At 35.9% G+C, this 13445-nt stretch overlaps 1 protein-coding gene across 5 annotated transcripts in view; it reads left to right on the top strand.

Moving 5' to 3' along the window:
• Positions 1-13445, top strand: part of FAM227B (family with sequence similarity 227 member B) — a 206083-nt gene that overhangs the window by 23029 nt on the left and 169609 nt on the right. For 3 of the 5 annotated variants that reach the window (XM_086710650.1, XM_086710649.1, XM_086710653.1), the window contains exons 7-9: positions 92-196; positions 4321-4419; positions 9284-9385. In XM_086710650.1, coding sequence (XP_086566776.1) covers positions 92-196; positions 4321-4419; positions 9284-9385 — 306 coding nt within the window. The remainder of the gene's footprint in view (positions 1-91; positions 197-4320; positions 4420-9283; positions 9386-13445) is intronic. The other 2 variants (XM_086710652.1, XM_086710651.1) reach the window with 1 other exon arrangement.

The raw sequence follows: 13445 nt of genomic DNA, 5'->3' as shown, positions 1-13445 counted from the left end.
TAAATATTTATCTGTCTTCTGTAGTCCTGTGAGACTACTATACTGAAAAGGGTGAAGTAATTAGTGTTCTGTGATACTTCCCTCTTTCTAGGATTGCAGCTTCTCAGGATTCAAAACAAATGAGCTTACTCAACTACCCAGACATTTGGATGCTGAACAAATTTATCTTTTTATTTTAAAAACCCAGAAGTTTGATGTACGTAAACCTTGTTATTATATGATACATTTTGAGAATATGATTTAATGAATCAGGCCTTTATTTAAAGCTATGACAAATTAGGTATTAAGCATAAGCATGATTGAATTTTGAAGGCATTAAGTCTGTCAGGAAAAGACCAGTGATATTTAATACCCTGATCACTAGAAAAAAATGTATTGGACTCTGTGTTACTGCCTCAGGAGTCTGAGGTTGCTACTGTGCATTGCCTTGGCATGTGACTGTAACAAGTGTTTTCCCCTCCCTCTCCTGCTTTATCAGCTCAAGATATTTTAGTCTGCTTATTTTGACCCCAAAATAACTTATGGGAGCCCTTCCCCACAATCCCATCTTTTGTGCCTCCAAGTGTCTGGGGAATTTTTGAGTAGTATCTCCACAGGGTGGCCAGTTGAAAAACTGTAAACATAGGAAGGTAACTAGATCATTGCCCATTGGTTGCCAAAGGTGGGATGAGAGTTGTGTGGTTACTAATACTGATTTCCCACTTAAATATTAGGTGGTCACCTAACAAGGTTTCCATTTCCTGAAGGCTTAAACAACGCTCCCTTACCCCCAAGCAGATTCCTTTCAGACAGTTCTCTGAGATGAAGTTGGCTCCTGGTAGGCCCTCTTCCCCATCTTTCACCTCCAGCTTTCCTGTGCCTCTTTGTTTCTCAACCCAAAATCCCTGTTTGTTTCCTCTCCTACAATAGTCCATCAGAAGGAACATAATCAACAATTAAGCCCCTCCTAATGGTTGCAGTGTTACAAGAAGTAGAGTCTGGGGGCGCCTGGGTGGCGCAGTCGGTTAAGCGCTGACTTCAGCCAGGTCACGATCTCGCCGTCCGTGAGTTCGAGCCCCGCATCGGGCTCTGGGCTGATGGCTCGGAGCCTGGAGCCTGTTTCTGATTCTGTGTCTCCCTCTCTCTCTGCCCCTCCCCCGTTCACGCTCTGTCTCTCTCTGTCCCAAAAATAAATAAAAAACGTTGAAAAAAAAAAAAAAAAAAAAAGAGAGTCTGATTGACCTGGTTTGGATCTTCTGCTTACCCTCAGGCAACTACAGAGCACCTCTATTAACAACTATATCTAGATTCAGTAATGACACTCTCTCTTATTTTCCATGCTAATACAAATGTTTTTCAATTCTCTTTTACATTTTGTGGGATTTTGGTGACAGTGAAGGCTTAGTGTGACCTCTTTATACAATCACCTGATCCCATTTTTTTAGAGAAATACTATAGGTGCTAATTATAGTTATGCCTGGATCATGAGCATATTTATTTCTTTTCTCTGACTATATTTTCCACACTTTCCTCAGGAAAAATATTTTATTGTTATAAAAAAATTGTGATTCAAATCAGTTTATGAATGTTGTTCTAGATAATCTGTAATATTTTTTCTAACAATAAAATTCCATGTTCTAAGATGGTACTACTATATTCTAAATATGGATCCATGGGGCACCTGGGTGGCTCAGTCGGTTGAGTGTCCGACTTCGGCTCAGGTCACGATCTCGCGGTCCGTGAGTTCGAGCCCCGCGTCGGGCTCTGTGCTGACTGCTCAGAGCCTGGAGCCTGTTTCAGATTCTGTGTCTCCCTCTCTCTCTGTCCCTCCCCCGTTCATGCTCTGTCTCTCTCTGTCTCAAAAATAAATAAACGTTAAAAAAAAATTAAAAAAAATATGGATCCAGTACATCTAACACAAATCAGAAGATAATCACATAAACAAGACATAAAAGTGCAGCTATGAGGAATTTTTAATATGGTTAATTAGGAGGATGCTTGCATTTTTGAAAGAAATAGTAAAGTGAAGAGTGGAAGTAGATATGGGTAGAGGGTGGATGGAGTATGACAAGCATCTGGGTATATCTTGGCATAGATACCCAGTGTTTTATTTGGTAATATCCCTAGCTGATTTCAAAAAAGAATTTAAATTGGTTTACTATAGCATGTACAATGCAATAGCATTAAAATAAATTATGAGGTTATAGTAAAGAGAGTAAGTGTAGGAAAATAAAAATAATCAGAGAAGATTATTTCATAGAAATACTTATGATAACAGACCAAGGGATTGAACTTATGGATCTGAAACTTGCAAAGAGGAGGTTATAGGGCTTCTGTTACACGCATGGAAGTATGGGAATCCATGGAATTAACGAATTCACCTAACCCCATCCAAACATGTTCCTTTACATACAGTCATTAATTTAGCTCCTTGATGAGAGAAAGTGTACATTATTCCCTCTACCTCCCAGAACAGAACCATGGTTACAGGTGATGCTTACTAAACACTTTATTGAATTAAAGTGAGTGAAAAATGACCTATATTCTGAATAAGAGTAGAAAGCTGAGCCACAGGCATAATGATATACATGAATAGAAATTCAAAAGAAAATTAGAAGTCATTTTGTCTAACCTAGACTCAATGTTAGGAAAAAAATAAAGTTCCAAGTTAGATAATCTAGGTTTTAAGATATGTTTACATTTACTTAAATCAAAAAAAAAAAAAAAGTATCACAGAGTGGTGAGAGGAGAAGAGAGAACCTTTTAACTTTTTCAGCTGTGCTTGGGGTTTTGGGGCAATTTCCAATTTTTGATTGTTTTGACTAAATATTGATAAACTTTAAAGAATTTGAAATTTTACTGAAAAAGGAAGTTAGTGATACTAGACATAGCCAAAACAGAATAGAAGCAATCATGCACTTAACTGTACACTGAAAAGAATCTTTGCTTGAAATTTGCAAATAATTTAAACAAAACTATTCAGCTTTTCCCTGTATTTCAATTTTCTACTTTTTTTCTTTATGTACTTTACATATTTCCTTATAATTAAGAAGTACTAAATCTAAGCTGTTAAGTACTAAGTACTAAATTGAAGCTGTTACGAATGGACTCCATACTATAATTAGTGTCCTATGAAAGAGAAGCGCCCCCACAGAATCATGACAAGGAATTTTTTTGTCATAAAAGTAAGCATGATATCCTTTTGTAGACTTGTACTTGAGGAACAGTAATTCATACCTATAGATTTCATTAAAGTGAGTCTTGAACTGTAATGAATCTGGCATTTTAAAACTTTTAGTAAATCAATAAGATAAAATCATCTATTGAATGTGCCTATTTAAAGCAAGATTTCTGGTCAACATAAATAGATTTAACTTTTTGTGACAATTTTTATCAATTGCCTAAAGAGTACACTCTATTTAGATAGGGTCTAGACTTACAATGGGGCTTGTTGGGATAGAATTCCAATATTGTTGGTATCTGTCTTTAGTATAAAAAGGAAATTGTATCATGTATTGTGGAATTTTTGCTGTTCTTAGTCTAGCCTACAATCTCATTTCAATAACTACTATGCAAATCTGATTGTTGAGCATATGAAATGTGGTTAGTGTGACTGAGATGAATTTTTTATTTCATTTCTTTTAATTAACTTGTATATGAATTTTAAAAGTAATAGCTGATTCAGTTATTGAAAGCTCTCAATTGTGGTTGGAGCAAAATCACAACTCTGTATTTTATGAAGTCTAAATACTGACCTAGTATTTATGATAAAAATGAATTGTTCAAATTGAGATGTGCTATAAATATAAAATATATACAGTATTTAAAACACCTGCTCCCACAAAAGAATGTAAAATATTTCATTAAGAATTTTTTACAACAGGAGCACCTGGGTGGCTCAGTCGTTTAAGCGTCCGACTTCCGCTCAGGTCATGATCTCACAGTTCATGAGTTTGAGCCCTGTATCGGGCTCTGTGCTGACAGCTTAGAGCCTGGAACCTGCTTCTGATTCTTTCTCTGCCCCTCACACACTCACACACACACACTCTCTCTCTCTCTCAAAAATAAACATTAAAAAAAGAATTTTTTACAATTATATGTTGAAATGATAATATTTTAAATATATTTTATTAAATAAAATATGTCATCAAAATTAATTTCACTTTTTACATTTTAAATTGGCTACTAGAAAATTTAATATTATCTACATGGCTCAACTAAATTTCTATTGAACAGTGCTAGTCTATAACCATTGAATACATACTCTATATATAGCCTATTTACATTAACATGTTTTATAATGTATTTTAATTTGATCTCCATGTGTCTTTTGTTCCACAGGAAAAAGTTTTTAAAATCTGGAAGACCCATTTTCTCTCAGAAGCTTCTATTGCTCTTTTACATGATTCATTTTGGTGGTGGTTTCTGCATAAATTTAAGGTATGATGTTATTTTTTAAACTTCTTTTTTTAAGTTGATTTGTAGTACAGTGAATTTTTTAGTAGAGATAGCAGTGGTACAAAAAAGTGTTTTTTGGATCCTTTCACAGAAATTGGGTTTTTAGTATTCTTCACATGTTAGAAATCCTGTTTAAAATCTAGAGTTCTTTCTGGAGCACCTGGATGATTCAGTTGGTTAAGCATCTGACTTCGGCTCAGGTCATGATCTCATGGTTTTTGAGTTTGAGGCCTGCATCCGGCTCTACACTGGCAGCCAAGAGCCTGCATGGGATTCTCTCTCTCCCTCTCTCTCTCTCTCTGTCCCTCCCCTGCTTGCCCGTGTGTGTATGTGTGTGTGTGTGTGTGTGTGTGTGTGTGTGTTCTCTCTCAATAAATAAATAAACTTTAAAAAAAAATCTAGAGTTGTTTCATAGGAGTTAAAACTTTAATATGTGGAAGCCAAAAGAAAGCTGGAGTAGCCATACTTATATCAGACAAACTAGACTTTAAATTAAAGGCTGTAACAAGAGATGAAGAAGGACGTTATATAATAGTGACAGGGTCTATCCATCAGGAAGAGCTAACAATTATAAATGTCTATGCGCCGAATACCGGAGCGCCCAAATATATAAAACAATTACTCATAAACATAAGCAACCTTATTGAGAAGAATGTGGTAATTGCAGGGGACTTTAACACCCCACTTACAGAAATGGATAGATCATCTAGACACACGGTCAATAAAGAAACAAGGGCCCTGAATGAGACATTGGATCAGATGGACTTGACAGATATATTTAGAACTCTGCATCCCAAAGCAACAGAATATACTTTCTTCTCGAGTGCACATGGAACATTCTCCAAGATAGATCATATACTGGGTCACAAAACAGCCCTTCATAAGTTTACAAGAATTGAAATCATACCATGCATACTTTCAGACCACAATGCTATGAAGCTTGAAATCAACCACAGAAAAACGTCTGGAAAACCTCCAAAAGCATGGAGGTTAAAGAACACACTACTAACGAATGAGTGGGTCAACCAGGCAATTAGAGAAGAAATTAAAAAATATATGGAAACAAACGAAAATGAAAATACAACAATCCAAATGCTTTGGGACGCAGCAAAGGCAGTCCTGAGAGGAAAATACATTGCAATCCAGGCCTATCTCAAGAAACAAGAAAAATCCCAAATACAAAATCTAACAGCACACCTAAAGGAAATAGAAGCAGAACAGCAAAGGCAGCCTAAACCCAGCAGAAGAAGAGAAATAATAAAGATCAGAGCAGAAATAAACAATATAGAATCTAAAAAAACTGTAGAGCAGATCAACGAAACCAAGAGTTGGTTTTTTGAAAAAATAAACAAAATTGATAAACCTCTAGCCAGGCTTCTCAAAAAGAAAAGGGAGATGACCCAAATAGATAAAATCATGAATGAAAATGGAATTATTACAACCAATCCCTCAGAGATACAAACAATTATCAGGGAATACTATGAAAAATTATATGCCAACAAATTGGACAACCTGGAAGAAATGGACAAATTCCTGAACACCCACACACTTCCAAAACTCAATCAGGAGGAAATAGAAAGCTTGAACAGACCCATAACCAGCGAAGAAATTGAATCACTCATCAAAAATCTCCCAACAAATAAGAGTCCAGGACCAGATGGCTTCCCAGGGGAGTTCTACCAGACGTTTAAAGCAGAGATAATACCTATCCTTCTCAAGCTATTCCAAGAAATAGAAAGGGAAGGAAAACTTCCAGAGTCATTCTATGAAGCCAGTATTACTTTGATTCCTAAACCAGACAGAGACCCAGTAAAAGAAGAGAACTACAGGCCAATATCCCTGATGAACATGGATGCAAAAATTCTCAATAGATACTAGCAAATCGAATTCAACGGCATATAAAAAGAATTATTCACCATGATCAAGTGGGATTCATTCCTGGGATGCAGGGCTGGTTCAACATTCGCAAATCAATCAACGTGATACATCACATTAACAAAAAAAAAGAGAAAAACCATATGATCCTGTCAATCGATGCAGAAAAGGCCTTTGACAAAATCCAGCACCCTTTCTTAATAAAAACCCTTGAGAAAGTCGGGATAGAAGGAACATACTTAAAGATCATAAAAGCCATTTATGAAAAGCCCACAGCTAACATCATCCTCAACGGGGAAAAACTGAGAGCTTTTTCCCTGAGATCAGGAACACGACAGGGATGCCCACTCTCACCGCTGTTGTTTAACATAGTGCTGGAAGTTCTAGCATCAGCAATCAGACAGCAAAAGGAAATCAAAGGCATCAAAATTGGCAAAGATGAAGTCAAGCTTTCGCTTTTTGCAGATGATATTATACGTGGAAAATCCGATAGACTCCACCAAAAGTCTGCTAGAACTGATCCATGAATTCAGCAAAGTTGCAGGATACAAAATCAATGTACAGAAATCAGTTGCATTCTTATACACTAACAATGAAGCAACAGAAAGACAAATAAAGAAGCTGATCCCATTCACAATTGCACCAAGAAGCATAAAATACCTAGGAATAAATGTAACCAAAGATGTAAAGGATCTGTATGCTGAAAACTATAGAAAGCTTATGAAGGTAATTGAAGAAGATTTAAAGAAATGGAAAGACATTCCCTGCTCATGGATTGGAAGAAGAAATATTGTCAAAATGTCAATACTACCCAAAGCTATCTACACATTCAATGCAATCCCAATCAAAATTGCACCAGCATTCTTCTCGAAACTAGAACAAGCAATCCTAAAATTCATATGGAACCACAAAAGGCCCCGAATAGCCAAAGTAATTTTGAAGAAGAAGACCAAAGCAGGAGGCATCACAATCCCAGACTTTAGCCTCTACTACAAAGCTGTCATCATCAAGACAGCATGGTATTGGCAGAAAAACAGACACATAGACCAATGGAATAGAATAGAAACCCCAGAACTAGACCCACAAACGTATGGCCAACTCATCTTTGACAAAGCAGGAAAGAACATCCAATGGAAAAAAGACAGTCTCTTTAACAAATGGTGCTGGGAGAACTGGACAGCAACATGCAGAAGGTTGAAACTAGACCACTTTCTCACACCATTCACAAAAATAAACTCAAAATGGATAAAGGACCTGAATGTGAGACAGGAAACCATCAAAACCTTAGAGGAGAAAGCAGGAAAAGACCTCTCTGACCTCAGCCGTAGCAATCTCTTACTCGACACATCCCCAAAGGCAAGGGAATTAAAAGCAAAAGTGAATTCCTGGGACCTTATGAAGATCAAAAGCTTCTGCACAGCAAAGGAAACAACCAACAAAACTAAAAGGCAACCAACGGAATGGGAAAAGATATTTGCAAATGACATATCGGACAAAGGGCTAGTATCCAAAATCTATAAAGAGCTCACCAAACTCCACACCCGAAAAGCAAATAACCCAGTGAAGAAATGGGCAGAAAACATGAATAGACACTTCTCTAAAGAAGACATCCGGATGGCCAACAGGCACATGAAAAGATGTTCAGCGTCGCTCCTTATCAGGGAAATACAAATCAAAACCACACTCAGGTATCACCTCACGCCAGTCAGAGTGGCCAAAATGAACAAATCAGGAGACTATAGATGCTGGAGAGGATGTGGAGAAACGGGAACCCTCTTGCACTGTTGGTGGGAATGCAAATTGGTGCAGCCGCTCTGGAAAGCAGTGTGGAGGTGCCTCAGAAAATTAAAAATAGACCTACCCTATGACCCAGCAATAGCACTGCTAGGAATTTATCCAAGGGACACAGGAGTACTGATGCATAGGGGCACTTGTACCCCAATGTTCATAGCAGCACTCTCAACAAATTATGGAAAGAGCCTAAATGTCCATCAACTGATGAATGGATAAAGAAATTGTGGTTTATATACACAATGGAGTACTACGTGGCAATGAGAAAAAATGAAATATGGCCTTTTGTAGCAACGTGGATGGAACTGGAGAGTGTGATGCTAAGTGAAATAAGCCATACAGAGAAAGACAGATACCATATGGTTTCACTCTTATGTGGATCCTGAGAAACTTAAGAAAAACCCATGGGGGAGGGGAACAAAAAAAAAAAAAAAAAAAGGTTAGAGTGGGAGAGAGCCAAAGCATAAGAGACTGTTGAGAACTGAGAACAAACTAAGGGTTGATGGGGGGTGGGAGGGAGGAGAGGGTGGGTGATGGGTACTGAGGAGGGCACCTTTTGGGATGAGCACTGGGTGTTGTATGGAAACCAATTTGACAATAAATTTTATATATAAAAAATAAATAAATAAATAAATAAATAAATAAATAAATAAATAAATAAATATATAAATAAAAAAGAAAATGTGAGATTTTCTACAGTGATAGTCTCACAAATAAAATAAAATATTTGAATAGATGAACTGTTATCTTTTATGAAAAAAAAAAAAAAAAAAACCTCATTGATTGCCTCTGCATGCCAGCTTTAATGCAGGAACCTTTATTAACCTGTCAAATGTTTGTGTGCTCTCTGTGTGCCAGGCACTGTGCTGAGGGCTTGGAAAACAAAGTCAAACAAAACATGATCCTTGTCTTTATTTTACTATGCTACTTTAAGATATGTATTGTCAGATACATTTGGTAGATGAGGAAACTAGGACTAATTAGCCCAGGGAAGGCAGCTAATGAATAACAGAGCCAGTATTCAAATTCAGGTTCGCATGATACCAAACCCATGCTTATTCCACTATAGCAACTGATCTGCCTCTTAAGAATAAATAAAATTACTGATATTATGCATACAAATCCAATTTTTAATTATAGTATTATTACTTTTAATTCCATACATTTTTTATTTTTTAAGCCTGACAGAGAAAATCAAGATTCCTTGTTTGATAGAATTTCAGAAAGTTATGTGATGCTTTTCATGAGCATCCCTGCAAGTCGAAAGGATACATTCCTTCAGGTAAACATAGAAATTAACTGGTTATGCTAAGCATTTTTAGAGCAAATGAAATAAAAAAATAGTTATTTTATTCAAACATTTATTAGAAGTTGTTTTGTTACTTTGAAAGGAAATTGCCTGAAGTAGAGTAAGTAATGGTCAAATATGAAAAGTTATGCTTCCCCCTCAGAATATTGTATTCCCTCGCCTAAAAGTCTTACAGAATCTCCTTAGTGTGGTACAGGTATTTTGTTTGCATATTGATAATGTGAAAACTGTTGACTTATCCTATATATATTTTTTATTTTTTTCTGTGTATCTATAAAATTAATCATTTTTCTTTTCCCTTATAATATATCTTTTGATCTGTTTAAGAGGACTTGAGAAGTTTATGTTATGTGTAAGGGTTAAGCACTCGTTAAAGTAAACAAAAATGGACATAGTTATGAAGTTTTTGTTTTACTTTTCTGTCATTATAATAACTATTGAAAAGGATTGATTAAAAGGCTTTGTGTCCTTTGTGTTCTTTTAATGTGAATTGAAAATGTGTAGGAATTTCATTAGATATTTTTAAATTTATTTTTTTTTAATTTTTAAATGTTTATTTTTGAGAGAAAGACAGAGACAGAGTGTGAGCTGGGGACCGGCAGAGAGAGAGGGAGACAGAGAATCCAAAACAGGCTCCGGGCTCCAAGCTCTGTCAGCACAGAGCCTGATGCTGGGCTCGAACTCACGAACTGTGAGATCATGACCTGGAGCCGACGTCAGACTCTTAACTGACTGAGCCATCCAGGCACGCCTGATATTTTTAAATTTAAACATCTAGCATTTCAAAGCAGAAGCCACATTCAAATACTTTTGTGTTGACATCTGTAAATCAGAAATACATTCATATTTTGAGTTGATAACTGTTTTTCTGGGTAAAGCAAACTTAAAAACAGTAAAATGTCTTTCACAATGAAAGTATAAACAAACTTAAACTGCCAAATATTTATGTTCAATCTTGACCTATCTTACTTACTCACAGTCATATACACGTAGTGTCATAAAAGGAAACCAGTAGCGCACTGGGAATAGGGAGACTTGGCTTCATGTCCAGAATCTGCTACTAATTACCTGGATGATCTTGACAAAACATTTAGTCTCTCACTTCCACAGCTGAAAGAGGTTGATTAGAACCGTGATTCATAAATTGTTGTTTTGTGGAACAATGGTGTTCTGAAAGATGGACTAGGATTTTTCTCTCCTAATACTAAAATATTTTGTTCTTATTTGCATGTAAACGTTAGTTAATGGTTAGGATTCTTGGTAAATTGCCTAGAAATGACAAAAACAGCTCTTTCTCCTATCCATAATTTTCCACTTAGTCTATCTTTTGTGGTGAGTGAGCCTAGCCTACGTAACATGGTTTGATGAAATCAAGCCTGCTTTAACACCATGCTTTTGAGAAAAGGATAACCGGCCTATTTAATATGGACAAAGATAGTAGTGGCACCATTGCATATCCCCCATTCTCCAATGTCTAGACCTACAATTTTGGTCCAAATGTTCTCCCCTGGGGTTGATATGCCTTCTGACAGATCCTATATTTATAACCTTTCTCAAATCATGACTTGATTTTTTTCTGGGTCCCTATTTTCAGTAGCTTTTTCCAAGGAGAAATTAGAAGTTTTTATTCAAAATTCAAAGCCTCATTTGAGAACAAACAAGATGTACATCTTGGTGATTTGACCCCTTGACCTGGATTTGATCTTCTTTTAATGCTCCCTTTCTGTTTCTATGCTTGAGGCCACCTCCCTATACATCTATCTCCTCCAGAGCTGTTTAAGTAGAAGTAAAGCCTCAGCTCTTATTGACCAATTTCCATTATTTTTAACTCACTCAGATAAGTTAGGGTTTTGTTACTGCTTGCTCATCTGATTTATTTTACCTAACAGAGAGAAATTTATTAATATTTAGGAATCAAAAAGTCATCTTCATATTCCACTATTCAGTACAAATTAGCTTAATCTAAACATATTTAATGTGGCTTTACTTCTCTTTCTTCCAGGGTTATACAATGATAGACCTTCAGAAATTTTCCCAACACAATTTGACGTTTGATCCTTAATCTCATGAAGATGAGATATTCACATAAAACTTTTAGTTCACCTTGTTCAACCTTTTAATTTTAATAGTCAGTATTACTTCTTATACCAAAATATAACATGTGATTATTTCTGATAGTAAAAAAAAATGTTCATTATTCACTCAATAAAATTAAACATACCAATATATTAAAGCATTCCCCCCAACCACCAAACAAAAATCATGGAATTCTTCAAAGAGTATCATCATTTACCAGAAAGTTTCAGCACTCCTGGATTAGGTAACTGTGTTAGTTGCCTATTGTTACTCTAACAAATTATCAAAAATTTAGTGACTTTTCAAACAACAGAAATTCCTTGTCTGAGACTTGTAGAGTCCAGAAGTCCAAACCGAATCTCATAGGGCTAAAATTGAGGTATCAACAAGGCCAATTTCTTTCAGAGGCCCCAGAGGAGAATCCATTCCTTGTCTCTTCTAGCTTCTGCTGGCTGCCAGCAATCTTTGGCTTCTGGTCGCATCACTCTAACTTCTGTTTCTGCCATCACGTTGCCTTCTTCTCTTTTATAGTAAAATTTCCAGAGCCTCCCTCTTATAAGGACACTTGTGATTACACTTAAGGCACACTGGATAATCCAGTATGATCTCCCCACTTAAGATCTTTAGCTTCATGAAATCTGCAAAGCCCTTTTGTTGAATAAATTAACATTCCTATGTTCCAGAGATTAAGACAGTGACCTCCAAGGGACACTTAGATTCCAAAAGTTTACATTTAATATTAAGGGCTAAATGTGATTTTAAATACTTATTTGACTGCTGAATACAAGAATAATAAATTAAAATATTTTAATTTTTAAATATAAAACTATAGTAACTTTTATGTTTAGTCACTTCCTAAGAGAAATTTAGTAGTTTAGGGGTTTTAAGTCTAATAGAATAATACAGTACCATATATTTGTTGATATCTGATCATAGTTTTACTGTGTAAACAATATATAGTTATTACAACGTATTAACTCACCTAAACAGATTTCAGTTATTTAAAAAAAGTTTGTTATTCTAGCCACACACACACACACACACACACACACACACACACACACACACACAAAATGGTAATTATGTGACATGATGTAGGTATTAACTAATATTATGGTGGTGATCATATTGCAGTTTATAAGCGTATCAAATCAACATGCTGTATACCTTAAACTTACACTGTGTTATATATAAATCATATTTTAATTAAAAAATACATAAATAGGGGCACCTGGGTGGTAAGATTGCGTGCTTGCTCAGAGAAGCAGTAACCACTTTGTTCATCCTATTAACATCTATGTTCTAAAACCACATCTTGTTAGGATTCTGTTATTGATATGGAAGTTTATGGGGGAGAGAGAAGATGACAAATTTAAAATACATGTATATGGGGGCATCTGGGTGTCTCAGTTGGTTAAGCATCTGGCTCCAGCTCAGGTCATAATCTCGCACTTCTTGGGTTCAAGCCCTCCATCGGGTTCTGTGCGGACAGCTCAGAGCCTGGAGCCTGCTTTGGATTCTATGTCTCCCTCTCTCTCTCTTCCCCTCCCCAACTCATGCTCTGTCTCTCTCAAAAATAAGTAAACATTAAAAAAATAAAATAAAATAAAATTTAAAATATGTAAATATACATTTTATTATAATGATCTACACATGTCACTTTCTAAAAGAGGATAACAATACCAAGGTTAAATGAAATAATAATCATCAAACTTTATCTTAAAATATGATAATTAAACCTTATATTGTTAACTTCATCCTTTATCCAAATTAAATTTTCTAAAATGCTAACAAATAGCCAAATTGACTTTATTTTCAACTCTTCTTTGCTCATGTCCCTCAGTTAGAGGTACAAAGAAGTGAGGAGTGGCCAAAAGCAAGCTATAAGAAAAAAGGGACATAGGGTGCCTGGGTGGCTCAGTCAGTTAAGAGTCTGCCTTTTTATTTCAGCTCAGGT

The sequence above is a fragment of the Puma concolor genome, chromosome B3 (genome assembly GCF_028749965.1).
Source record: "Puma concolor isolate L17-30 chromosome B3, mPumCon1.1.hap2, whole genome shotgun sequence".
In the NCBI taxonomy this organism is placed as follows: domain Eukaryota; kingdom Metazoa; phylum Chordata; class Mammalia; order Carnivora; family Felidae; genus Puma; species Puma concolor.
The sequence above is the reverse complement of the archived record's forward strand: the minus strand, read 5'-3'. Positions and strand labels throughout refer to the sequence as shown.